Raw genomic sequence first — 24,332 nt, forward strand, 5'->3', positions numbered from 1 at the left:
AAACACATGGATCCGACTTTGTCCTGTTTGTTTCAGGCTCAGGAAGAATTGCTTTGTTGATCTGTGGTTCGGAATATGCACACGGATTCGGATTTAGAATTGAACCTTAGATGGACCACTTCCTTCGGTAGACCACCCCGGCGAAAAACCGTTAATTTTCTTGGTATAAATTGGAATTTATAACTGTTTCTCATGATTTTTATGCAGATTAACTAGAAAAGCCATTTACAGATGGAAGCTTTCTCAAAATCTCCCGATTTTGCACAAAATTGAGTAAGTCTGACGTTTGGTCCATTATAGGTTCTTTTAACTTACCTTGCCTGTTATGCATTTGTAATAATCAACAGTGTTCTCCTTCTAATAGATTGCCTGTTAGAGCTGGTGTGCCTCAGGGGAGTATCTTGGGCCCAATCTTATATAACATTTTTACTTATGATCATCCTGATTTACCACCAGGTTGTGAGAAATCTCTGTTTTGTGACGATACAGGCATTTCCGCAAAAGGAAAAAGCCTTCGTGTTATATGCAGTCGGCTTCAAAAAAATTTAGATATATTTTCTTCATACTTTCAAAAATGGAAGATTTCCCCTAATGCTTAAAAAATACAGTTTATTATTTTTCCTCATAAGCCAAGAGTTTCATTTCTCAAACCCACCCATAACCACGTTATTAGGATGAACGGTGTGGTCTTAAATTGGTCTGATCAAGTTAAATACTTAGGGCTAATTTATGATAAGAATCTTACTTTCAAGGAGCACATTGAAAATATCCAGTCAAAGTGCAATAAGTATATCAAATGTTTATATCCTCTTATCAACAGGAATTCTAGACTTTGTCTCAAGAATAAACTGTTAATTTACAAACAAATATTTAGACCAGCAATGTTATATGCAGTTCCCATCTGGACAAGTTGTTGTGCAACCAGGAAGAAGACACTTCAAAGGATTCAGAATAAACTCTTGAAAATGATTTTGAAGCGTCCTCCTCGGTTTAGCACGAACGAGCTACATAGGCTCACTAATGTAGAAACATTAGAAAATATGTCAAGCCAAATTATCAACAAATTCCGACAAAAATCGTTGCAATCCTCAATTGCAACGATTAGCTCACTTTATAGGCAGTAAGATAGTTTTAAGTTTATTTTAAGTTTATTTTAAGTTTCGTTTTAATTCTTTTATTCCTTTTTTTTTAACAAGTAGGTTTAATAATTTTCCTACAATTACATTATCTTAACTGCGAAAGCTAATAACGTTCAATAATACTTAAAAGCGTACAAATATATATAATAGTGTTGAAATGTCACCATTTGTGGCAGAACACACAAGACTAATTCTGAATAGATATTTTAGTACATAAATAAATCATTACAAACTCCCCCCTATAATAATATTATAACAGTGTTCTCCTTCAACGGAAATAGGCCATGTTTTAATTTGAACGAAATTTCGACAGTCATCTGTAAAACTTCTCCAAATTGATTCATAATAATTAGGGTAAATTAACTTAAAGTTGACCTTTTTCCTATAGTGGACTTCTCACCAGATTAACACAATTTATGCGAAAACTCAAGGAATTTCGAAGAACTTTCATCAGAAAACATCTCATCCAGCCTACTACATCTACATTATAATTACGAGTGTCATTTATAAATTCTGATTTATGTTAGCCGAAATAGTGTTAATCTGACGACAGGTCCACTACAGAATAGGGGTCCTATATAGGTTAGTTTACCATACCTTAATATCACTCATGTTGAATAGAAATCATCAAATAAACACTTTTTTCGGTAAAGTTATCTTGGATGGACCAAGTCCTCTAGTGAACCACCGGTCAGAATAACTTAATTTATACGAAAACTCGAAGAATTTTTGGAAAACTTCCTTCGGAAAACATCTTCTCCAGCCAATCTACATCAGAATCACGAGAAACATCTGTGAAATGGGCGAGTGGTATATAGTATTATAGGTTAATATACCATACTTTAAATTGGAATTTATCAATATTTGTTGTGGTCCTAGTGCAGAATGGCTGGATAAGATGCTTCCCGATGAAAGTTTTCTGAAAATCGAGTTAATGTGGCGGGTGGTTCACTATATTAACCTAATTTGCCGAATATTACTTTCAAGAAAGTAAAGAAAACAGCAATAGTTTTATTAATTTCAAAAGTAATGTACGATACCGATTTCGTTGTATGAAATATTAACTCATACTGGTCTTTTTTCCTATAGTGTGTTATTTGTCAGGTTGATTTCTCCTGAATCGGCATGGTCCATTTTAGGAAAGGGGCCCATTATAGATTAATTTACACTAGTTGTTTCATGATCTGGTGAAACATTTAAGTCCATGTTTGCCTAGTTTGTTCCAGGCCAAGGAAGAATTGTTTTGCCATTTTAAGGTTTGAGAAAAATTCACGGTTTCGAATTTAGGGTGAATTAACCTATAGTGAACCACTCTTCTATAGTGGACCACTCGTCAGGTTAACTCAATTTCCCTCAACATCAAATCAAAATTCATGAATGTTGCTCGTGATTCTGATGGCGATAAGCTGTATAAAATGTTTCCCAATGGGACTTTCCAAACAATCTCTCGACTCTACCTTGCCTGCTATGCATTTCGAATAATCAACAGCGTTTTCCTTCGACGGAGATAGGCCATGTTTTTATTTGAATGGAATTTCGACAGTGTTCTGCAAAATTTCACCAGATTGATTCATACTAATTACTCTGCTCAAAATAAGATAAGTAAAAACTGTGCTGCTTTTAGTTAATAAATGTATAGGTGTTATTAGGATGAGCATCGATTTTTTTTTGGAGTTTTTTACTAAGTTCTTCATAAAATAACTATAATAGATGAATTTCGAATATATTTTTTCCGTTGATTCATGTTTAAAATGAATGTTTAAAGATACTTCGAGTATACCTAAATGCAAAGCTTTGAGTAAATTCCGAAAATTAAGAAAAATATAGTAAACTCTAGATTTTTCAAAATTTACAAGGCCTTAAACTTTGAAACAACTTTGGACCTAAGTTAAAGTTTATAACAACAGAAAACTTGGTTCAGAAATCATAAGTGTTACTATTTATTTAAAAAATGTGTGCTCAATTTCGATAAACTTCGTTTAACCCGTAAAGACCCGGGACGGAACTTGGTTTTTGAAAATTCTCGTTCTCAGCACTGGAACGGCCGATTTGAGAAAAGTTGGACTTTTATTCAAGGGGAATAGTTGCTCTAAGTTTTGGTAAAGACGTCACCCCTCTGGGCCCCTCCCCGTTTTCGTGAGACGCAAATATGTCTGTTTTTTTTTCTAATTTTTCAAACAAATTGAGCAAACACTGGGAATTTTCATACGTATCAATTGTTCCATGTATCAAATCATGTCAGGTGGATGAAATATGGTATGTTTTGTGAATTTGTACTGAAATAATTTGGAAACTCCAAAATTCACTCTTACATAAAATATCGAATAGATTTTCACAATAAAGGCTTTTTTTCCTGTTCTGTAATTTCAGGTAGTAAAATAATTGCTCCCCGACAGTGAAGTATTACAGGCGATACAGGTAACTTGAAGCTTCAAAGATGTGCATAAGCACCGGGCAAAAAATGAAAATCATTCCAATCACTGCCAACAAAATGGCAACTAAATGTAGAACGATAGACAACGAAAACTTCGCCACTATGACAATACTCCATAAATGAAATAATAGTGAAAACCTAGAAAAAAAGCATAAGATAAGTTACTATCGATCTGAGATAAATATTAAATGATCAAAAGAGCGCCAACTATCCCATCATCCCCCGGATTTATTTCTGTTCGATAGACAATTGTGATTAAAATCACTTCAAATATTCATTTCGAGGCTGGAAGCCAGCTGGCAGCAACTGTTTGCAATACCTACGAGTACTATTCGGGGAATCGAAATTTCATCGGAACCTAATTATAAACTAGACTCGCTGGTGCTTCACGTTTCCAAGGCTGTCGGTATTGAGAACTAAATTACTAATTTAGTAGTCAGCAAGTTGAGGGTACACGAAATTTCCAGGTTAAATTAAAATTGATCCGATCGGAGAAGCCTCCCCGGTGGATATATTGCTTTTTCGAGCGCTTTTGCTACGTTATTTACCGGCTGGTTTATACGTTGCAATTCGATTAGCTTACTGCGCACATGTAGGCTTACTCTGTTTCGTGACCGATTTCGGGTGGCCCTGATGGAATCAAATTTTGCCTTTAGTACTGTGGTGGTGACCACAGCAGTAAGCAGACATTCAATTTGGCAGTGCACTAGCATCACGTTTCATCGATGACGAGGATGATGAAGATGGGCCGGCGAGACTTAGGGGTGAAGCGGTGTAATGGGATGGGAACATTATTTATTCATTTCAGTTGGTGCGTGTGGAACCCTATTACTGTCAAATTTTACACACAAAATTGCAGTATTTCGAAGTAATAGGCGTCGTCTACGGGATTTGAATTAATTTGTAACTTTTATAGAGATTCAATCACTACATCTGGACATGTGGCGCAATCTTTAACGAAACCATTTAGTTACACACCGATCGCTGAGAAAATAGAATCTTTTGCGTGTACGAAATAAATTGAATGTAATCTATTCGAGTAACGAAATACTGTTTCTATTTGCCGAGGAAACGTGATTCAATTAATGGAACCTTTTTTTGTTCGGAGTAATATAATTAAAGCTTAGTCCCAAATTCATGTCATGATGTTGAAAAAATACCTGGCTAGGGGAGAACTTTACAGTACATTTCAAGCTTATTTTTTTTTTAAATTTCGTAAAGTAAAAAGTAATAAGAAAACATTAATTCCATATCTACCTTTTTGAATTTGGTAGTCCTCTACCCTATTGCTGCCACACGTGAGCTCTAGAAGGAGAGGGAAGAAAAAGAAAAGGAAAGCAATTAAATTGTGCAAATCAGCGGAGCTTAAGTAAGTCCTTAAAAATGAGTCAGTCGACAGTCATTAACCTGACGGGAAGTAGACACTTTTGTGTGCGCACATCTTTCAGTCGGCACGTTTTGCGTAGCAAATAACGTAGTACCCACCATCGATCGCCGGAAAGATTAGTCACGGTTCGAATTCATTTTCTTTTTCATTCTGTTCATGTGCCGCAGGGTTTTTAGTCCCATTCGTAATGCCACAGGGGAGCAAGAATAAATTGCGGTTCCCCTGTTGCATGCCACGCTTTCTTCCACCATCTCAAAATAAAACCTGATGTCTCACTTAAGTTTTTTTCTGCAACGTTACCATTTCATAACATCCTTCTTGCGCACTACACTACAAGTCGTGTCTCGACGAAAGCTTATCAGTCTGTCCGCTTTCAGACAATTTTTCTCCTACGGACGCAGGGGGATTTTGTTCAGTGGTGTAACTTTACCCGTCCTTTAGTGAGGTGCAGATACTGTAACAAATTGTTTTGCGTTACATTAAAACCCAACCATTTTCCACCGGATGTGAGCTACGGAAATCAGGGCAAAAATCATCTCAAACAACTGGACTGCCAGTAGTAGCGCACCGCTCTGTCTGTGGTGAGCAGAAGCTCTCAGGTCAGAACCAAAGTTCTCTTCCGGTTTAACCGACGAAGGAGTGATTTATTCATTTTATAAAATTATGTAGCTCACTTGTGATTGGTGGTGGTTCGAGGTTTTTCTTTTTTCCACCATTCGGGTGTGACGAAAAATTCACGACTGACGAAGACGGATGGTACACGGTCGGTCGGTCGGCTCCGTCGGTGCACGGGGGCAGATGACGATGATAGGGTAATTCATTTTCCAACTTCTCCTGGTCTGGGCGATGGCGACCTGACTATAGCGTGCTGCGAGCGTTTAATACCGGTCATTTGTGCCGATTGTTTTCAGGCTTTCGCTTATCGTCGGGAGGGCACCTCACAACAGCTCATCGGTCTACTCTCGACCCTAGCGCCGACGAAAACTGCTTGCTTGCGTGCGGAAAATCGAACAGCTCTCCACCCATTTTTCATTGTGGCGCTCAATTGGGCCGGGAAATTACAATAGCCTATCAGTTTGCGCCTTCACCATCAGCCATCAATCAATCCCCATTTGAATGCTATTTTCGTTTGCAACGTTGGATTGTGTGCTTAACTTAAATGGATTGTTTCTGAAACTAGTAATTTGAAACGAGGCTCTTTTGATCGACCGTAGTTTCCATGTAGTAGAGGGCATTGTTTCGATGGTGGAAATTGCTTCGTTTAGTGAAATTTATGGATAATTTATCTATGAAATGCACCATATTTTGATAATGATTTCAATATGTAGGTTGCCAATTATCAAATCAGGTTTATAACCCCAATAAAATGATAAATATATTTTAAACGCTTTCCAGGTTATACGTTTTCTACCAGAGTTTTAGGTAGTTGATACAGGCATGTAATGAAATAAAATATAAATAGTTGACCGAGAAAATATAAATTGTTTGACCATATAAAAACAACTGTTGTATTTACCAACAGACAACAGAAAATGTTCATTCGCAGCAATTTGAGTAAAAGAAACTTTCAACGTGTGTATTATTATAAATGGTTACAGATAAAACACATTCTTTAGAAAACTTAAAAAATAATAATAATTATTCAAAAAAAAATTGAAACACATTTGATGTCACAAAAATACCAGCAAAATGTCAGAAATTCCAAACGAATCGAATATGTCAATTCAATATGTATTTCAATATTTCAATTTATTTTTAAATAAAGCCCCGATATGTTGCCTACTGTCAAACGTGTAGAGTTTAGATAGTGCTGCCATCCCCTTGAGCCTTGAGTTGTCAAAAATGTCAAATTTGTCAAAAAGGCAAAAATGACAATAGGTAATGGCAAAAATGACACAATTAACAAAAAATGGAAAACGATACATCGCCCTTCAAAAAATTTGTTGAGGGGGGAGGCGGTTGAGAAGAGTGAGACAAGAAGTACACAGCCTCCTCAAAATAAGTAACTTGATGGTTGGTAATGAAAACGAGCCCGGGAACTTTAATTTTTCTATTGCTCGCTCATTGTGCAGTTAGTCCTGATTCCCGATTAAAACTTGCGGCTCAGGCATGAACATTCAATTGTTTGTTAGTGAAAGCAATACATCATAAAAAGCTCGCTCCCCTTTTGTACGCCCTGCCATGAAAATCAATTTTTCGAAGCGTGAATTTATGTTCCATACTATGAATTACACATTCCAGCTATCGTTAACTCTAGCGCTGTTGTGTCCGTAACTGCGAAAGCATAAAAATTACACGACACATTGTGCCCGAACAGTCGATTTCCCGCCGGTTTTTCGTACACCTTTGTTAATCTAGCGCATTTCAAAACGGCACAGCAGCGGCAAGATACGTGGGCGTCATGGGAGTGAGATCATTTGAAAATATGCAATGAAAACACGCTTGTTGTAATTTAATAAGCAAAAATTGTATAATGGAATTTTTCGCGTCCTCGTTAAGAACGGTCGTATTTTGCTCCCATGCCGTTTTCTTTGCCGGTTGCCAGATATTTATAAAAGGGATGCGAATGTCTTTTCTTATTTTTGTTGATTCACTCGGTGTTGAAATCGTGGCTCGACGATAAATGAAAAATCGTGAGGAATTTATCAAATTCCCTAGTCTGTCTTCCAAACGTGCGTACATAATAGAAGCGAAATGTATGCAAATCATTTCAAGAAAGATGAAATGGTCGGCTGTGCACTTTCCTGGCTTTGAATCGACAAAGTTGTGCCATGAATATGTTGACCGATTATTCAGATACCTGAGCAGGAAACCGGTCACCAAAGGGTAAAGTTTTTAATGGCGTTTCAAATGGGATGCGTTAATATGATTCTTTACTCAGAGGTGTTCTAAATTGTTTACCCACTACCTGAAAAACGTTAAGATTTTAAATCAAAAAAAAAAAAAAAATGATTTAAAACGAACCATAGCCTTGATGTGGTTTCTGTTCGCCATTTGCATAGCAGGAGTGAAGCTGAAATTGAAACTCCCCCTTGCTTTATTCATTATGCTGAGCTTCTAACCAAACAACACATTGGATCGGGCGGTGTACATGAAAATGCGCTGGGAAAATTTTCCGCTTCCCAAGTGGTTTCGCTAAGACGTACCTTCCAAGAACAAGGCGTTCGGAACAGGAATAGAATATGAATTTTTGATGCGGAATTTTTGGGTGGCTGTGAATTCGTTCTTTGTCTAGTAATTCTCAGTAAACGTGGCTGAGTTGATTGCCGCCGGACTCATTTCCACGGACGGTAACCATAAATAGGAAAACTAGCAGCGCCACCTTAGTTTGCCAAATGAAATAACGGAGCGGAAAAGCCGAGAAGTTGAAGTTTCATAAATCTTTCATAATTCCCGTGCTCGTGTCGTGCGACTGGAAAAAGCTAACCGAGGTCGGAACTGTCGGATGAAAAGCAACAGCTGGACGAAAGTGAGTAATGTGGTATTCACTAACGGGAAGGCAACGCAGCTCGTATTAAGGTAAAACATGGAAGAAATCCACTTGTTAACGGCACGGAGCGCAAACGGGATGAAGGAGAGTTCGTTCGTTCGTTTTCCCGGCCACGTTTTCCGACTTGACGAACACGTTCCAACGGAATATGAATAGTCATTTGTTATGTTTCATTATGGTTCTGTCCGGCGTAGGTTTGGAGGTAATAATTCATTTTGAATTCTCCGAACGTTGGCACTGTTGGTAGGAATTTTGCACAAGCCACGGTGAGGAAACATTACCATATACTCAGACATATACTCAAAATGGGTATGGAAAATTATAAAGAATCGTGTACAATTTTATTTTCGCTGAAAATGCAACGTTCCCAGAGCTTTCGAGTAAGGTTTGTGTAAGTTTGTATGCTTACCATTTTTTCAGCCAAAAAAAAATATGAAACATTATTATGGGAGGAAATAATTTTCTTTTATTTCCTTAGCCAAGAGAAATGACCCTAGGGTATAGGCACCTATAGCAATCTCATTAAGCGAAAGAGGAAAGCATGTCGGTAGAAAAAGACTATTGAGAAAAGCTTGTTTCGGTCTGACGCTATTTAAGCTTTTCTTGTCACGCCATTTTCAGCAACTGCTTTCCGTTACCTCTTTTTGGCAGCTACCAGCCTCCTTCTGTTAGTACTATCTGTTGCTGCCTTTTTTGTTTGTCGTTCTTACTGGAGCAAACAAGGGTGCATTGGACTCTATATATAAAGAAAATTGTAAATGTTGAACGGAAAAATGATTATTGTAATTATAATTATATAACGATAATTTTTGTATTCAAAAGTAGACGTATTTGATCCCCAGATGTATTTTTCTCAAAACGAGAAATAATTACTATTTATTTAATCCCAAACCATCGAAGATCGGCCAATTGACACTGCAAAAACAACTGCTCGCACACTGGTGAGCAAAGTGACGCGCTTGCTTGAAGAGAGCAACGAATTTTGTGTATCGGAGGGCTTGTAAAAAATCACGGTGGAATCTGAAATATTTCTTCAGAGAGATAATAAACTGTTATGCGCTTTCTCACACGAAAGGATATAGCAACACAACAGAGCTGACTGCGCCTTCACTGTGTGTCTTTTAAGTATATATCAAACAAGGGAGAATCTAGGTAAAAAAGTAGATTGCGTTATTTGCTTTGCATCTCAGAAAAAAATAAGGTCCAGCCGCCCGTCACACATGTTTGCTCTTCGAATGTTATCGAATTTATTTTAGAAGTGCGTACCGCGGTGTACTTCTATGTATTCTCACTAGAGTAAATCTCCGTTCTTGTTTGGCTCAGTTGAGGCATAAGCAGCAAGTGTATTATTTTTTCTGCGAGCGGCAGAAACACAACACAAAGCTGGAGGAAAAAGTGTGGTTAAAAATTGCTACACACAGCACCCTTGCTAAGCAATAAGGAAGCGGTGAATATTTACCCTGCTCTTTCCCAAATTTGAAGACAATAGCAAGCCTTTTTTTGCAAGGTGGCGGGGAAATCTGCGAACAGACACCAGAGAAAAGAACTCAGGGTGTGGCGATGAGACTAGGAGAGAGATGGTCCCTGTCCCGACCCACTAAAACCCCTCCAGTCTCCAGCCCTGATCTTCCCGGAACGACGGTTAAGTATTACGTCGGGGAGCGGCTGTTGTGCGTGATGCACCCTCTTTACTCTTAAAGCCTCCTAGCTAACTACCTGATGACTGGTAGTTAGCTACCACTGGCGTGTTGGTGGTTAACCCGCCACACACGTTGCAGCTCCAGGACAATCTGGGAGGCAGCCCACTGGCAGGCCCGCTCACACCCATCATGTCGCTCCTCGCGAATACGAAACGGGTGCATACGAAGAAGACATGCTCAGCAGTCTCCTCCACCTCTACGCACTCGGGACACATGGGGGACCCCACGTGTTCGAACCTGTGCAGATATTGTCTAAAGCAAACATGGCCTGACAGGATCTGTGTCAGGTGGAAGCTCACTTTACCATGTCGCCTCCCGACCCAGCCGGATATATCCGGAATGAGTCGGTGCGTCCATCTGCCCTTTGTGGAGTTGGACCATTCTCGCTGCCAGAGGAGCATCGAGAATGACCATCTGGTACCTCGTATGCCCCTTGTGTCACGTTGGTCGAAACACTCTCTGTCCTCCTTGATGGCGATGCTGAAAGGCATCATGCCGGACAAGACACAGATTGCATGACACCGTACGATACGCACTTGCAACTCTCAGGCACATGAGCCTGTAGGTAGTTTCCAGTTTACCGCGGTAATTTTTAGTACCTAACGCTTTGGACCACACTGGCCCACCATACCTAAGTATGGACGAAACCATCATACGAGATAATGCTGCAATAGCCGATGAGGCCCTCTTACAGGCATAGCCGACGTGACTCACGAACGTGAGCTTATCGTCAACCATAACCCCCAAGAGCTTCAGAGATCGCTTTGAGGTAATGATGCAGTCTCCGACTCTGACCACCACCTGTTGCTCCGATTTCCGGTTGTTCACAACCGTAACCTCCGTCTTATGATGCGCTAGCTCCAGTTTCCTAGAGCGCATCCAGTCCTCGACCTTGCGTATACAGTGCGCGGCCGTCAACTCGTCCTCTTCGATCGACTCGCCGTAAACCTCTAGCGTTATGTCGTCTGCAAAGCCGACGATCACAACCCCTACAGGGAACTTGAGTCTCAACACCCCGTCGTACATGACATTCTACAACACTGGACCCAGGATGGAACCTTGCGTAACTCCTGCGGTAATAGGGTCACTTCTGACCCTACTCCGTGTCTTAGACAAGTACTCGATTCTGGAAGTAATTTTCCAGAATCCTGTACAGCGTCACCGGTACATCGATGCTCCTGAGCGCGAGCGCTATGGAGACCCAACTGGCGCTATTGAACGCATTCTTCACGTCGAGCGTGACGACTGCGCAATAGCGTATTTCTCTTCTCTTGCGCTGGAGTGCTACCTCCGCCATCTTGGTGACGGAGGCGATGGCATCCAGCGTGGACCTGCCTTTCTGGAAGCGTAACTGGTTGCTTGCCAGACCGTGTACACCCATTGTGTTCAATCCTTTTAAGCACCTTGCCCGCGGTGTCCAGCAGGTAGAAGGGCCTATATGCCGATGGGTCCCCTGGCTGTTTCCCAGCTTTCGGCAGTAAGAGCAGTCTCTGCCGTTTCCTCCTATCCGGAAAAAGACAGTCATCCAGGCACCTCTGCATAACTGGGGCTGTTTTATCGCCAGCCCGATTGCCAGGTTAGGGATACCATCCGGTCCTGGTGCCTTGGCGTCGCCCCACGGATTTGTATTGGCACTTGCAAATAGCCTATCGAAGCAGGCCCTCTTGCTCGCCCTAATCGCATTTTTTAGCATTGATCTCGCAGAACCGAATGCTGCGCGGCGCTCTGTCCTTTCTTCTTAGTTTCGCGCAAGCTGCATCGCACGCACTTCCCATTGCTAGGTTGGCGAGTCCTAGGCATTTTGTTTATTTTGTTTATTTTGGTATAATTTTCATCTGACTCGAAGTCTTAATGAACTTAGGTATATATGTATATAATATTAAAAACTTATCCTTACTAGCTTTTTCTTCAATTTTTGCGAAGGCTCACCAAATTCAAAATGTTCTTCTATACGACTAAACATATTAATACACGAGGCAACGGGTTCATTGTGACCAAAGCTCGTACGATGAGAGTGATTGATTAATAGTGAGGATGGTCGAAGGGCTCTTTGCGGCGCACGAAAATTTATCAACGACAAGAGTTTTGGAGAGTCTACCTCATTATTCAACAACTTTGCCACAAATAATACCTGTTGTACCTTGCGGCGGCGTTCCAAGGTATCCAGACAACGGTCTGCATACGCTGGAAGATTGTCAGGTTGTCGCCAAGGTAAGTCTCGAAGAGCTATACGTATGAACCTACGCTGCACACGTTCTAATCGTATACTCCAATAAAGCTGGTGTGGCATCCAAACAAGGTTGGCGGACTCGAGGATAGGACGGACAAGTGCACAATAGAGGGATTTGAAGCAGTATGGGTCTTTGAAATCACGTCCAATTTTCGATATGAAGCCTAACTGGCGATTGGCTTTTGAAATAATCATAGTACGATGACGATCAAAAGACAGTTTTGAATCGAGGGTCACGCCAAGATCATTCACGTACTCAACTCTATTCAGAGCCTGGCCATCTATTTGGTAATTGAATTTAATGGGCGATTTTATACGATGATAGGTTATTACGTTGCATTTAGCAATGCTGATTGTCAGACAATTCAATTTACACCAATACACAAACGAATTTATCATTTCCTGAAGACGATGACAATCCTCGATACAACGAATCGTCAGAAATATTTTAAGGTCGTCAGCATAAAAAAGCCTACATCCAATTCCTAATACAGCAGCAGCGTCGTTGAAATATAGTATAAACAGTAGTGGTCCCAAATTACTGCCTTGTGGCACCCCAGATTTATTGGTGAATGGAGGCGATAATTGTGATCCTAATTTCACTCGCACTAGTCTACCACACAAATATGAGCATAGCCATTTTACGAATTGTTGCGAAGCACCCATTCGTAAAATCTTGTCTAGAAGTATCCGGTGATTTATGCAGTCGAAAGCAGCCTTCAGATCAGTGTATATCACATCCACCTGCGCTTTGCGTTCCATTTCGTTAATACAACTAGAGGTAAAGTCTAGGAGATTCGTAGTGACGGAGCGGCCAGTCGTAAAACCATGTTGGTCAGATGAAATATAGTGTCTAGTGCTACGTTGTATAGCTGCACTTACGATAATTTCAAAAAGCTTCGAGCCCGCGGATAAATTGGTGATGCCGCGGTAATTTTTTACGTTGCTACGATCACCATTTTTGAAAACAGGAAACATTATGGAGTTTTTCCAGACATCCGGGAATTTTCCTGATGCGAAGGATTCATTGAAGATGCGGCATAGTGGCACAGCAAGCAATTCGGCGCATCGGCGAAATATTACAGCTGGAATCCCATCCGGCCCAGCGGAATATGACGTTTTCAATTTCTTAGCAGCCGTGATGACCATTTCTGGAGTGATTTCAAAGACATCTAAGTCAACACAATTATTCGGAACGTTCTGTATAGCACTTTCGACGGATCGTGTAGGAACAGGATCGGAAGCAAAAACCGACGAGAAGAACGTGGCGAACATCTCACATGCATCAGCTTCGGTAGACGATTTAGATTCATCAAGAAACACTTCCGTCGGTATTGCAGAGCTTTTCCTCTTCGAGTTTACGAAGCTCCAGAACTTTTTCGGGTTTCTTCGCAAATTAGCCTGGGTGCGCAGAACATATAATTTATAAAGACTAGCGTTTAGTCGCCGGTAATTTTCACTGGCACGCTTAAAATCGTATTTACTCTGAACGGTCCGCCATCTGCGATGTTTACGATGGTATGCATTGCGAATCCGTTTCAAGCGCCGCAGCAAGCTGTTGCCCCATGCTGGTGCAGGGGGGAGCTTCACGTAAGGCAAATTTTCACTTAACCATTGGCGGATAACATCGCAAAAATGCTCAGCAATCAAAACACCTCCAAAGGAACGTTTCGTGCTATTTATCGCGTTCCTGTCGCACCGAAAAACACTATATGAGTTTCCGAAAAGCTGGAGTGAATGGATGCGGTCGTCTAGGCCAGTTTCAGTGAGCATAATGACGTCGTACATGCTGTCTTCAGTGTGCAGAAAAAAATCGTCGATTTTTGTTCGCAGTCCCCGCACATTCTGATAGTTTAACCAGATGTTTCCTATATCATGACGATTGTCCGGAATGCTGAAACTTGAATGATGGTCAGGTACCAATTGTTCAGAATTTAAACTATACATGCCTGAAGCAGCAGGCTGGAAGCCCCCTTCCCGCACTCCGACCGCAGGGCCGGGACGATGACGAAGGCGAATCTCAGCAGAGTGCGCGACTGTGGCGGAGGGGTCAGGGGCTTCCATAGTGCCTATTAAAGGGTGTCCCGGGTCCAAAACATCAGCGGCAGGAACATTAGTTGGCAGAAAGTGGTCTCCGTCGAAAGTCTCATGGACATAAAATTGCAGTTTTATTACGTTGTCGGTCAAATCATGTGCATTAGTTGCACAGCAGGCGAAATCACAATCTAATTTTTTGGCAATTCAACAAACTCCCTAAACAGCATGCCAGTAGGCCATGAAGCCGGATCCAATGCAACATTTTTCAAATCTGGATCCAGGCCGATTTTGTAAGACACATAAGAGAGGTTCGATGTATCAATACCTTTCCGCACGAGCCGTACGGCAACAACAGGCTCAGTGGTGTGCAAACAGCGCGAAATGATTTTCTGTATGTCACCGTCGGTGACCTTAGGATTCAAACCAGATAAATATAGCCAAAAACGGTTCTTTGCAGCGACGGGAACAATTGAAGGTACTGATAAATCACTCAGATCAATGTTATTCTCACCACGATCGGCTTCGATATGAATAGGTTCAGTACGACGACGTTTTGCGTTTTTTATTGGCCAAACAGGCGTAGTAGACAAAGCAGAAGATGTACCAAGCATTGGATCCTCAATCACCGATGTGCGGGGCATATTGTCAATTTTCCTGCTCAATTTATCGACGACATCAAAGAGCTTCTGAACCTGCGCTGGTAAATCGGCAATAGGCTGTGGTTGTGAGGATTGGTTTGATTGCAACTCTGTCACATAAGCGCAAACAGATCGGCCGTTCAGTACCTCACGACAGGACGGACAAATGAATATTATTTTGCCTTGCGCTAGAAATTCTTTACAGAGACGACTATTGATACCACAGCATTGCTGGTTGATATGAAAACAAGTTTCACAGAAGCCGCAACGGATGGGTTCCAAATCATTTACAGCCAGTTTGCACTCACCGCACAGTGTTTTCTCCATTCTGTTTTGGTTCAGCAAGCGGTAGCAGTATTTAACGAATGTTGTTATTGCAATGATATTATAAAACTTCACGATATTTGAACCAGGAAACAGTTCCAATTCACTATGTGCGCATATAAAATACGATATTAGCGGTTAAACTGACAAAAAATTACGTTAATTCAGTGACGAAAACTTTGAAAGCTATTCACGCAGACTTAACGAAACCATGGCATGGTGGCATCGCACGCCCGTGATAGCATGGCAACTAGTTGGTCAGTAGTCGGGCGAAGCCAATTGCCCCCTCGCGCTCCCTATTCATTGCCTCTTCGAATACCTCGACATCGAAGTGCGATGTCTTCCACCCGCGAACGGTCGGAGTGTTGGCTCTATCCGTCGCTTGCCGCCTCTCGTTGTTGACCACACTATAGCAGACCGGCTGGAGGTCGCTATCAGTGTAGCTATTGTCTACCATTCAGTTCTTGGTCAGTCCTGGGCTGGAGAACGTCACGTCAATGATCGACTCCGCACCATATCTGGTGTATGTACTTTTGTTCCCAACGTTGGCCAGATCTAGGTTGAGCTTTGCCAAAGCCTCCAACAAGATCTGACCCCTCTGGTTCGTGGTTCCATGAATAACAGATCGACCATCTGGGTGAACCGTTCGGTAGAACAACGCGGTGGAGCATACAACTGCTGTAGAACACTCCGTTCACCTTGGCAACTACGTACCCTTCTTCTGTGGTTAAGACAACCTCCTGAACCGGGAGGAACTTGCTCGTCGTACATATGGCCGCCATACTGGACCTATCCGCAACCTAGTTACCGTTTCCGGGAGCGATGCGGTAGGAGTCCGATATGATGGCGATGTCTGACAACGACTCAGTGGCTGCTTGGTGTAGCAGCTGCTGGGCCGCGAAGCAATGGTTCAAGTTTAGTTGCGTCACCCTTACGCCCGTGGTTTCGGAGCCGGCTTACCGGCTGGGCACCTGGGGCCTTCCATAAAGTGTTTGGCGTCCCGTTTCCCGGAACCCGGTGTATGGTATATACACTTGGGAGAGTCCCCGCAGTTCTTCGCTTTATGGCCTGCACCTTCACATCGCCTGCACAACTGGCTCCTATCAGGCCCCTTGCAGGTCCAGGACTTATGTCCTCCCTCAAAGCACCGGAAGCAAATGTCCGGTTGTTGTAGTATGTAACCTTCAGCTTACTTCCTTGCAGGGCCAGGTTAGCGTCCGCCGACGGTAGTCGGAAGGTAGCTACCTGGGTCCCCGCTGGACCTTGCGGAGGCGGATCGACTCCTTACTTCCACCCCGACTCCTTACTTCCACCCCGCACTTCGCTTTGAGGGCTTGTGCAATGTCGCACCCCTCGGTGATTTCATCCAGGTTTTTAAGCTGGAGAGTCACCTCTGAGGTGAGTGCCAGCACTTGCACCTCCTTCCCTAGGACTTTTTTCGCTACCGTTTTGTAGGTAGCTCCTTTGTTTTTGGCGTCCTTCCGGAGCTCAAGTATCATCTCGCCAGTGCTAGATCGGCGGATACTCCGCACATCCGCCCCCAGATCCTTGAGCTGGGTTTCCCCCTCATCTTCTTCAAGACTTCTGAGTACTTGGACCCGTCCGTCATGAGTATGAGGGCATCCCCCCTACTCCGCGCCTTTTTGACCTTTTTTGGTCCTCTGGCCGCTCCACCATGTTGGAGCGTCGCACTTCTCCGACGTTTCCTACCCTCTACGGTAGTCCAAGGGTTACCCGTAGCCTCCACCTGTGCCTTTTCCCGGTGGACCTTGAACCGGTTGGTGTGTTTTTCCGTGGGAGTAGCACTAACAACCGTTTCTTGGTGTTCCCGGGGGCCGCTTCCCCCGGGGACTGCCTCGTTCGCTTAGCGACCTGCCCCGTAGAGCAGATCACAGTGAACGATAGGGCGTCTGTCTGCACCTCTTTGGATGTAGTCGCCCTCCTGGTCCTGGCCGCTTTCTCGGCCGCCTTCACCCGAGCTACGAGTTCTTCGTGCTCCTTTCTGGCTTCATCAATGGTGCTCCCGAAGACTCGGAACGTACTGAAAGGCCTGCCAGGTTTTATGGGACGGAGACCCCTGCACCGGGTACCACCTCGCCGTTTCAAGCCGTTGTCACACGACTTTACTAAGGGGGCTCGATGTAGGTGCCAGCCCGAGGACGCAGTACCATTACGAGATCCAGCTCATATCCGTTCGCTACGCTGCCAGTTGCCATAATCGGGACCTTACTGGCATCAGTCCCAATGGTTTAGTGATTTTGGGTAATGGGAGCGGCTCTATTCGCTCCGTCAGAGGTGCTTCCGGGTACTTGTGGCTTTTGCGAGGAGTCGACTGTCCCTGGTTCGACACTCACCACTCCTAGGCGACCACCCGCTGCTGTTCCGGGACTGTTAGGTACTGTCAGTGGTCACACCTGTCTTGTGCGCCCTCGACGATCGTCACACGTCGACCCGTTGTGGCATGCAGCAAGCCTGGTTGGTAGTGACCAACATATCACAAGTTAATTATCCTTCTCAATCGGATAATTCGATTAGTAATTTTTTGACAAAATTTAGAGCATAATTAATGGTTTTCAAAAAAATATGAGGCTCAACTGGTGTACAACCAGACCAACCAAACGTCGTTTTTCAAAATTGAAAATAAGTCTCCAATAAATTGCACTATAGGTATAAACTAGGTTTGTTTTGTATAATATTTAACCAAAACGCCAGGAAAATCATAAAAGGAAATCACAAAATTCCCATTGGAGTATTGACACGATTCTGCAAAACCACGTGATACAAATCTCCAGATAACTACTTGGGATGAGCTCAAACGATTGGTCATCGCACAATGGTCCGGTAGCCGGATTTAAGCGGGAATTTTGATCTAGAGCTCGATTGCAATATATACTAGAAAAAAAAACTGACGAGGCGCTTGTTTTCAAAAATTGATCAGCCATTTTTTCTGGTCACCCTACTTCGGAACTGGTCAATGATATTTTTATTGTCATTAAAAATCAATACTCGTCTGGACGAGGGAATTTTTTACTAAGTCTAAATCACATCCTTAGTTCGTGTTCATTTTTCGCATTCTCGAAAATATCACATACATTATCTACTTTACAACTATGAAATGTAATTCATAGGACAAAATATGTAATTAGTTCATGAGGCAATCAATACCTGCAATTTTCAACACAATTAAATACTGGTCGAGCTCGATTATCCGGAGGTACGATCATCCGGAGGCTCCATTATCCGGGATTCGATTATGCGGAGTCATCTTATTATCTTCAATTTCGTAATTTGTTTACAATTATGACACTTGTGGTTTCGTCGATTATATCTAGAAATGACAAATATAATGCAGTATTTCGCGCTATTTACTGCGTAGGGGGGATGGGGGTAAACGGACAAGGTGGGTAAGATGGACATGTGATTTGCGAAATCGCACCGGCTACCTTTTTACCAAGTTATTTGATGATTTTCGAACCACCCTTCCAATGTTTACATCTGTCAAATGTGCAAAATAATAATAATAATATAATTTTTTTTCCCAGAATTTCCCACGTTGTTTCGGTGCTGGTTCATTGGTTAGTTAAAACATAACTGACCTATACGTGAAGAGATACAGGTAGAGTATATTGTTATTAAAAAACTATGAGAGTTTGCAAACTTGGTTTACCGGTGGGGTAAGACGGTTCACCACCAGGGTGGGTAAGATGAACAGTATTTAGAGTATTATTCATACAAATTAAGGTAAACCTCGATTGTACCCGTCAAACGTGCACCAAAAAAACGTCGGACGTTAAAAGCACGGATGCATGCACTAATTGGATTATAAAATCCATAGTTTGTCCTGCTAGCTAGGAGCCAAAGTGCTCATGGTCAGTGCTGATAAAAGTCATTTTCCCCAGCAAAATTCTTCGAAAATTACAGACAATCATTTTCAATTTTCACTTCCAATGATCGCAGTACTCTTTCAGATACACTAGATTTTCGTCCTAGTAACGTGCTGTTATACTCAGATGAAATAGATCGCGCGCATCGTTCACGGTTACGGCATAAAATTTGACGACAAATCCCACCAAATGATCTTCACTTCAAAGCGAAAAAGAAAAACACACAGTCCACTCAACCAAAATAAACCTCACCGAAACACTTTTTCCCTGACACTGACCGATGCCTTGACAATCTTCGTTAACTGATAAACTGGTTTTGTTGTCTTGCTTTCATCGCATGAAGTATAATGAGGTGTTCTGACAGTTCACTTCCATACGAAAAGCGGGAAAGGAGAACTCCGAAAGGATTGTAAAAAAATAACGTTTATGGATGCTCTTTTTCACTTTCACTCAAGAGCGTCAACAAATATCAACCCTGATCATGGTATCGAAGAGTACGAGATGGGACTTGGATGTTGATGCTTTGCAGTAAAGCTGGACAATTCATACGGCTAGTGAGAATGTCAAAAATGAACATTCGCTGTAGCTTAAGACGTCTGTCGGACAAAGTTTCCAAGCCAATCAATAGGCAGCGTGACGGGTACGGTGGCAAATCTGTAGGGTTGGCCCATGGAAGCTGACGAAGCGCGAATCGTATGAAATGCTTCTGTACTCGTTCTAACGTCAGACCATGCGAAATCTGATACTGTGTCCAGACCGGTGCTGCATATTCCAGGATACTTCGCACCAACGAGCAATACAGTGATTTGAGAGCATACACATCTGTGATGAATGCAGCGTGGCGACGGATAAATCCCATTACGATGAACGCTTTGGCGGCAGTTGACGCAACATGCTCAACGAATCTTAGCTTGCTGTCCAATATTACACCTAAGTCCCGTATAGAATCTACTCGATCAAGAGTGATCGAACCGATCTTATAGTTAAATTCTAAGGCTGTTTGGCGACGCGTGAAGGAGATTATTTTACATTTGTTTATGTTCACGTTCATCCCATTTTCGTCACACCACGACAGGAGTTTGTCGATGTCAAGCTGTAGGGATGCACAGTCCAGAACGGATGAAATTACTCGGAAGATTTTAAGGTCGTCTGCTAAAAATAGCTTTCCTGATGACAAACGGTAATCGAGGTCGTTTATGTACAGGATAAAGATGAGAGGTCCGAAAATGCTCCCTTGTGGTACACTGGATGTGACATCGAATGTTACAGAGGCTTCAAGATCTACTTGGACAAAAGCTTTTCTTCCAGTAAGGTACGATCTCAGCCATTCAACTATCCAGCATGGGAAGCCCATATGTAGCAGTTTTTCGATTATCAGAGTGTGTGGGACCACATCAAAGGCCTTCGAAAAGCCTACATAAATAGCATCTACTTGGCAACGGGCTTCTACAGCAGGGAACAGTGTGTTGGTATAATTCATCAGGTTGGTCGTAGTTGAACGGCGCGCCACAAAACCGTGCTGAAACTCGCTGATTATCGGCTTAGCGGCGTTGTTCAGGAAGCCGTGGACGATTGTTTCAAAGACTTTACCCAGACAGCAAAGTAACGATATTCCACGATAGTTTTCAACTAGATTTATACTACCTGATTTGTGGATTGGAACCATCTTGACAGTTTTCCACATCGATGGAAACGTACGCTCAGCGAGGGAACGATTGAAAATTATCGTTAACGGTATTACTAGTCCGGGAGCACAAATCTTTAGCATATGTGGCGTCAATCCATCAACGGCAGGATCTTTTGAAGCATCCAGAAAAGTGCAATTCAGAAAGATGCACCTCATGAGTTGGTGTACGCCGAATTGTATTCGGGTTGGAAGCGAGAGAGGTGGTTCGAAACACGCTTTTAAAAAAGCCTGCAAAAAGGTAAGCAGATTCCTCAGCTGTGCTTGCATGACAACCGTTCAACTCAACGTTCGATGGAATGCGTTTCGATGATTTCTGAGTCCTAATAAAAGCCCAAAATGATGACGGGTTCAGTTTCAGATCTGATTGCAATCTATTCACGTACGTTGAATAGGTCGTCGCCAGGAGACTGGAATATTCACATTCGATGTGCCGAAGAAACTGGTTGTTTTTTTCGGACCTTGTTCTGAAGAATCGGTTGCGAGCTTTACGGAGCTTGTTGCGCAGGCAACGTAGCCCAGGAGTCCACCAAGGTTTGCGTGCAAAAGAGGATGCACCGATTTTGCGACGAGGAACGAGTCTTTCGAAGATGCCATGAAGTGTATCATAAAAAAAAGCACAGTTTCATCTACAGAAATACAACTCAGTCGTTGTGCCCAGCTGATTGCTGAAATTTCATCGTTTAACAAGTTAGTGTCACATCTCTTGAAGTCGAATTCCATGGTATTCACTGAAGCGTTGTTGAGAGCCGGTCCGGTGAATTGCGTGTCAAGCTTTAAAATAAAAGGCATGTGATGCTCGTCTAGTTTTAGGAGTGGAGTTGGCGCGCTAAAATGTTCCACGTAATCGGGAGAGTTGACGTACGCTAGGTCGAATTCTCCCACTTGCATTTCGTAGGCTATTCATCTGAACAAGACTAGCAATGGACGTTGATTCCGTCAGTGAAACCTCTCGCTCTGATGTAGCGTTCGTAGGGAGATAACCGTTTATATCGTCGTCGAAGTGCCAGCTAAGCTCGGGAAGGTTATAATCACCTAATGCTAGGATGATATCGTCGTTTGTCGCGTTGTTACATACATTCTGGATTGCATTAGTGTGTGCAACATAGTTGTCCGGACTCGAAAAAGGTCTGAGATATATTCCTATAACATAAAGTGAACGGTGTGCTAATTTGATACGAACGATAGACTGCTCAAGTTGATCGCAATTGTCCACCGAAACTGCTTTACATTGGTGGACTGCTTTGACGGCGACACCGCCACCTCTCGATAGTTCGCTTGTAAAGCCACTTCGATCGCAACGGAAGATGTGGTAGTCCGATGACAATTCGCTATCGACGATGTCCGGCCGGAGCCAAGTTTCAGTCAGAACAAGAACGTCATAATCGCAGCCTGGAAGTGCCAGTCGTAACTCGTTCGTTTTGGTACGCAATCCTCTGACGTTTTGATAGTATACCGACAAAAAGCGGTCGGTCGCCGTAAAAGTGATGTTGGACGTTGTTAACCCATTTTGTCGTGCGACGTTCGGTTCGGAGACGTATTGCCAATGTGAAGTATCAACAGGATCTACCGGTATCTGGTTACTAAAAAGCGGAGAAACTTCAGGCCAATTGAGGGATGAACTATTTAAATACTTGCCTGCGCGGGAATTTCGGAAAACCCCTTCCCTTTCCACGAAAACAGAGCCGGGATGACTTTGATGGCAGGATACATGTGAGCGACGAGATGTAACATTTTCATCGTTGAGTGACGAGACTGTTTCGGGTGGGTAGGAGTTTTCCATACGGCTTTCGCAGGTGCATCCCGGGTAACGGTGGATGTTGATTGGTTTGCTGAACGATGTTCGAAGCCTCAGATGGGTGTAAGCTCGTTGCCCAGTGGATTGAACGCAGAACGACGAGAGTTTTTTGCTTGGTTCACAAATTCTCTAAATATTAGTTCATCCAGCCAAGTCGACGCCGTCATTGCACGTTTTTGCAACGATGGGTCCAGACCAATTTTGTAAGACACGACCGTCATGTTCGAAACGTCTTTTCCTTTGGGTACCAATCGAATCACTTCCAAAGGCAAGGATGTATCCAAACAGCGAGCTACAATCTTATGCACGTCTTCGGGGGAAATCAGCGGTTGAAACCCGGACAAGTAAAGCCAAAATTTCGGGGGCTTCGGAACAGGTACGATTGATTCAATACGCAGATCACTGAGGTCGATTTTACTTGTACCACGATCCGTTACCAACGGCGACGAATCGTATTGCTCTATACGGGTGCGTTTTGCACCTGGCTTAGGCCATGCACGAAGCAAAGGTGTGAGTGATTGGCACGCTCTGTCCCCAGCCGTTGCTACTTGATTTGACGAAAGACCGTCAACTTTTTTTTCCCAAATTATCGACTGCATCGGATAGCAGCTGCAGCTGGCTAGACAAATCAGCTGATGTCATCATAGCGGCAGGTATGGTGGGGGGTTTAAAAGTATCTTCCACGTAGCATTTAATACTGCGACCGTTCAGTTCAGACCGGCAATCAGAACAAATGAACAAAACTTTCCCTTGAGCGAATAGGTCTCGGTTGGCACGATGATTGAACCCGCAGCATTGCTGACGGATGTGGAAGACGGCATCACAAAAACCACATCTTATCGGTTCAATATCGTTCCAGATATAAAAGAAGTTTCAAACCAACATATTAACCTTACTTGGCCCCAGGAATCCTTGCATACAAATTTTCACGCTGATCCGCTAACCCGTCCTTGAGTTAAATCGTGATTTGCGGACTCAAACTCCAGCGTTGAAATGAAATAAATCTTCAAAAAGCTGGTCATTACGAGACAAGTTTGAAAATCTAACAACCACAACGTCCGAATAAATGATCAAAATTGAAAATATTCGTGCTGACACTGAATATATTATACTGGGCACAATCACAAAAATGCGTGGTACTATTTTTCGAAACAACTGGATACGTCAAACATGCCGCAGCCAGTTATTTAAAAAAAAAAATAGTACCAAGCAACGATTTTGACTATCACTGAGGATGCCCTAAGTATCTAATGTGTTGATAGGTATTTTTAGTGTAGAATACTCTCCATTATCGCGGAGTAACTCTATACCAGATTTCAAAACTTAACTTAGGCTTTCTTAGTGAAATATGGTACATCGGGTACAACATAGTTTAAATAACGAGTTTATTTCAAATTTTTTATGATGTAATTCTACTTTTGAAAATAAATTTCATTTTTTTGCAACATAACTTTTGTTATCGTTTTATTGTATTCGAAGAAAGATCAGGTTTTTGAGTTTTTTATGAGCTTGTGAAAAAACATCATGGCGTTTTGGTGAAATAAAACTTAACCACAGCATCTAGGAAAAATTATAACCATATGTGAA

At 42.5% G+C, this 24,332-nt stretch overlaps 1 protein-coding gene across 3 annotated transcripts in view; it reads right to left on the reverse strand.

Annotated features, from left to right (window-relative positions):
• The window catches only part of LOC129727135 (zwei Ig domain protein zig-8-like), a 465,271-nt gene that overhangs the window by 381,253 nt on the left and 59,686 nt on the right, over positions 1–24,332 (reverse strand). For all 3 annotated transcript variants that reach the window (XM_055684625.1, XM_055684624.1, XM_055684623.1), the window contains exon 3: positions 4,831–4,878. In XM_055684625.1, the coding sequence (XP_055540600.1) occupies positions 4,831–4,878 (48 nt within the window). The remainder of the gene's footprint in view (positions 1–4,830; positions 4,879–24,332) is intronic.

Source organism: Wyeomyia smithii, chromosome 3 (assembly GCF_029784165.1).
Source record: "Wyeomyia smithii strain HCP4-BCI-WySm-NY-G18 chromosome 3, ASM2978416v1, whole genome shotgun sequence".
NCBI classification, from domain to species: domain Eukaryota; kingdom Metazoa; phylum Arthropoda; class Insecta; order Diptera; family Culicidae; genus Wyeomyia; species Wyeomyia smithii.